Source organism: Cynara cardunculus, unplaced genomic scaffold, assembly GCF_001531365.2.
Source record: "Cynara cardunculus var. scolymus isolate 2C unplaced genomic scaffold, CcrdV1 Un_Scaffold_1793, whole genome shotgun sequence".
NCBI lineage: Eukaryota > Viridiplantae > Streptophyta > Magnoliopsida > Asterales > Asteraceae > Cynara > Cynara cardunculus.
The window spans coordinates 4,640-9,462 of NW_020200875.1; the positions used below are offsets into that span (position 1 = coordinate 4,640).

The 4,823-nt window shown below is 34.3% G+C and overlaps 1 protein-coding gene across 1 annotated transcript; it reads right to left on the reverse strand.

Annotated features, from left to right (window-relative positions):
* Window positions 1-190: 190 nt before the first annotated feature.
* LOC112502694 (toll/interleukin-1 receptor-like protein) lies at window positions 191-1,533 on the reverse strand (the record flags this gene model as incomplete). The annotated part of the gene is made up of 4 exons (XM_025106676.1): window positions 1,049-1,533; window positions 677-846; window positions 367-564; window positions 191-276 (listed from the first exon to the last, which is right to left on the reverse strand). Coding segments are annotated over exons 1-4 (939 nt in total), but the record flags the coding sequence as incomplete, so codon positions are not given.
* Window positions 1,534-4,823: the final 3,290 nt, after the last annotated feature.

Genomic DNA, 4,823 nt, shown 5'->3' on the forward strand with positions numbered 1-4,823 from the left:
TGAAATTAGTTTTTATAAACTGGACTTTTTGAATTAACTTTACAAGCTATCTCTGTGGGAACGATAAATCTGGTACTTTTTACCATTATTACTTGTTACGAGACGACAGTAGTTCGAGGTGTATACTTGCGCCGAGTTCTATTTTTGTGTTGAAATCTAAGGTTGAATAAACCGACGAGCAATAACTTACAACGTCTCTTGATAGCTCTTCATATCCTGGATTTGGACTCTCTTTCCCAAATGCATACCTACTCAAGAGGCAAATTGCTTCCTTATCTGTTAATAGATTGACATCGTGAATATTTGAGTTCACTACTTTGTGTGCTACCAATATTTGCTTGTCTCTTGTTGTAATGATAATTTTACTTCTCGGCTTAAACCAATTAGGTTCACCGGCTAACGCCTTGAGCTGCTCTACATCATCTACGTCATCTAGAACAACAAGAACCTTTATACCATACATCTTCTTTTTCATCTCCTTTTTCCCTTCAAGAACACCATTTACAAATATGTCTTGCTTTTTCAGCACATCTCTAAGGACTTGTTGTTGCAACGATTTCAAACCTAATAGAAGAGAATTTGAACACTCCCGCACATTCTCCACAAAGCTGCTACCTTCAAACTCATTGCATATTTGATCAAAAAACAGCTCTGGCCAAAGTTGTCTTCCCACTACCTCCCATCCCTGCAATTCCTATCATGCTTAACTCATCAGGAAATGCGTTCAAAGATGAAACCACACCATTTATCTGAGTCCTCATGCCTATTAAATTGCCAACAGCGCTGACGACGGGTAACTTCGATGATATATCCTTAACAACTAGTTTGATAAATTCAACTTCATGCCTGTATGTTAAAGATAATCAATTAGCTTTCTCAAACTCCATCATGAATAATTACTTGTATATCTACAAAATACAAACATATAAAAAGCTATAAAGGAGTTACATATATAATCATATTTCAGTTTGATCTTTCACGAAGAGTACTCTATTTAATGTCAAAGTTTGACGATAAAACATGAGAAGAAACAAAATGAAAGAATTACCCATTTGCGGTGGTCCTCAAGTCCCTCCCACTGAATGATGTTGCATCTTCTAGAGCCTTTCTCCATTTCCCTTCATAATCTTCTTTTTTACATTTGGCAAAGGCTTCTCCAAATGCCCCATTTTGTTTACGGACTTCAGTGGGTTCCACATCATAGAAGATGGGGTAAAGGGTCTGCTTAGTATGCTTCTTTTGGCACTCCATAATCACGACAAGTTCGTCCAAGCACCAAGACGAAGACGCGTAGTTCTTGGAGAAAACAATGACATGGAATCTTGATTCTTCAATGGCTTGAATGAGCTCCTTACAGATCTTTTTCCCTTTCTCAAGGTTCTTGTCATCCTTGTAAGTTTCAATGCTTTCTTTCTTAAGAGCCTCATAAAGATGATCGACGAAGCTCTTACGAGTATCTTCACCTCTAAAACTCAAAAATACATCATACTTGAAGCTGGTCTTGGGAATGGATGAAGCCGAAGAAGAAGCCATTGAAGGTATGATTGAAGGATCCTACTAACATCAAAAACGCGAACAACAATTCAGATTATGTGTGAAACTGAGTCAGAAAATAAAGACCATCTGCTTGGTCAAGAGAGACGTAAAAGATTCCTCGAGCACTAACATATTGTTTTTTTTTTTCATTTAAATATTTATGATATCTTTTGATGTAAGTATTTGTTTTCTCTTTCTTGGAGTCTAATTGATCTAGGATTCAAAAAAAAAACTTAAATCCGAATCTAGTATGGTCTGACTTGAAAAAAGGTTGGCTTAGCCCGGGTTAGGCCAACCTTTTTTGCCCAATTGGGCAAAAGTTTTGGTGTCGGTATGACAGCCTCATTGAACCATTTTTTTTCAACCTCAAAGTCTAGTTCGACCTAAAACGCAAAGATCTCGAACCTTTTTTTCAGCTTATTAAAAAAACGGGTTTGGAAGACCCAAACCTGGTGAAAGTGTGAAACCAAAAGAGATAGAAATAATTTGCTTAAGATGGTAGAAAATCATGATTAGAAAGAAAAAAAAAACCATAAAGTTCCTTAAGCATTAATGATTGCTCAAATAGGGGAGGAGTCACAAATGACTTTGATCATTTGTTAAAAAAGAAAAAAAAAGTATTTTTTGCCATCTGATAATATTTATTAATGTCGAGACATGTCGATCCAATATGATTAAGAAGACATGATAATTAAATTAGGTCGGAAAATAAATACACTATTAATTAATATAATAATTTTCTAATACAAATAAAGACACTATTAATTAATATATAATTTTTTAATACAAATAAAGACAAATTTAATTAATATAATATTTTTTTAATACAAATAAAGACAAAATTAATTAATATAATATTTTTTAATAAAAATAAAGACACTATTAATTAATATAATAACTTTTTAAATATAAATAAAGACTTATTTTTTGGTCAAAAAGATGCGTAAGACACGGAACAGGAAATTAAAAAAGAAAAAAGACCATAAAATTCCTCAAGCGTTCGAATGGGGTGGGGTTATAAGTTAAAGACGCAATTATTTTCTAGAAAAGAAAAGGACCATAGAGTTCATTACATGTTTATAATGGTTTAAAGCGTGTTTGGTTGATGATATTAAGGGGTAATGAATGAAAATCTGAATGAGTAAGAGTGTTTGGTATTATATTATGCGATTAATGATTAACTTAAATCGGTTAAAAACCATTTAACCCCAAAATTAGGTATATAGGATCAGAGGTGCTCAAAAAACTGATCAACCCGGTCAACCCAATCCAAAGAAACCCAGAAAAAAATCAACTCGAGATAACCCGACACATGGTTGATACAAAATTATGTCCAAACCACATCTATTGGGTTGGAATAGAGTTGGGGTAATTTGAACCCAACTCAACCCAATGAACACGAAGCATTATACCATGGATTTAATATGATTATTTAGTTCTTGATTAATGTATGTACATTAGACATTAGACCAACCCGTAATTAGCTATATTCAAAATTATATTACAATTTCAACAGTAATTTTACTTTCTTATTTGCATGAACTTTCAACTTCTTTTTTTGAGTTTGTTAGCGTTGTTTGTATGTTCTCATTTTAATTTACCTCGTTTAAACAAAACTCTTAGCTAGATTGTAAAATAATGTACCAGATTTCAACCTGACCAACCCAAACCCAACCCGCACGTACGGTTTGGGTTGTGTTGGGTTGGGTTGAGATCTTTCAAACCGCAAACATTGAGTTGGATTATTCAAATGTCTTCTACCAATTGAGGCGATTCAAAAGGCCCTGGATAGAAAACAGATGGATTAAGAAGTTTCACGTTTTGATCATTCAAAGATTCGAACAATAGAGAGGTCATACGCATCATTGAAGTGGACAACAGTGTGCTGATGCAAAGCTGTTGGACAGATCTATGTGATTGTGGTACATAGATCATATCTTATTCGTTTGAGCTCCAAAGAAGGTGATTTCAGATTCTCTGAACAGATAACGAATCAATGCACACTTTTTATGTTTTGAGTTTTTGCAAACTCTGGAGTTATCATGGTCTAATTTAGTGTGAAAGTTTGTGAAGGTGTTGGACAGAAACCTTTTATGTTGATTCATGTATCAAAGAACACTAAAGGGTAGATCAGAAGGGACCAGAGGTAGACCAGAGGCCCTGGTTATATGGACTAGAGCTCTGGTCATAATGGACCAGAGCAAAAACCCAAGACGGACCAGAGACAACCTCAAATCAGAAAGAGGTATGATCAGCTTCGATGAACCAAAAGCTCTGGTTATATAGACACACGCACATGGTTTAAGAAAGTTATTTAACTATTTCTAATATATCTTTATATAATAATAATTAGAATATTGTAATTGAAATTAATAGTATCAGTTTAAGGAAGATGTTGAAGATATATAGATTCATTTAGTCCAGTAGGTAAGTGGGACAACATCTTTGTGGTTACCAATCATCAGGATGAAGAACATTATATGTGTTTGTGTTACTTATTTTGAATGTTGAGAGGAAGGGTGATGGAGATTGTTACTTATATATGTTTGTAATGACATGATGCAGATTGGGTTGATATCTGAAATAAATGGCAAAAAGGAAGAGGCATTAGCAAGTGTAGTTGGTAAATGCACAAAGACAGTGTAGCAGTAGAGGTAGATTTGATGCTTGAATTTTGATATAGAGACATGTGGTCTGCTGGTTACTTAGAAGAATTTTAGCTATTATTGTATCATAAGAAGTATAATGAGCATGAGACTCACTAAGTTGGTTTCAGTTTCTCTGAACAGATAATGAACCAGAGGTCACGTGAACTAGATCTACATAGCCCGACCTTTTAAAAGCTTGCTGTTAGCTTTACGCTGCTCTAGCTTTTTGTGCACAACTTTCACCTCGCAACTCCAAAATTCATGATTCAAGTTGCATTGGAAAGATAAAATATATATCTACATCTTTGAGATTTTGAGTTTTCTCAAATTCAATGTGCAGATACGATTTATTCTGTGTCAAAGTCTATAGATGGGTGCTGGACAGAAGCTACATACTTTACTCCTTTCTTCCTAATTTCAGAATGGTGTTCGCTCGTATGTTCTTCATAGATTCAAGCTACGATTTAGATATATTATATGTCACTCCCTAATCTAATCTTAAAGTTTCATGTTCTGAGCTTCAAAGTTTACTCAACGATGTTTGCAAAGACAAATGTTTGTTTTACGACTGTTTTGCGCAGCTGTGAGAAAACATGCACAACTCACTCAATTTTCATCCAAAATGGATGAATCAGATAT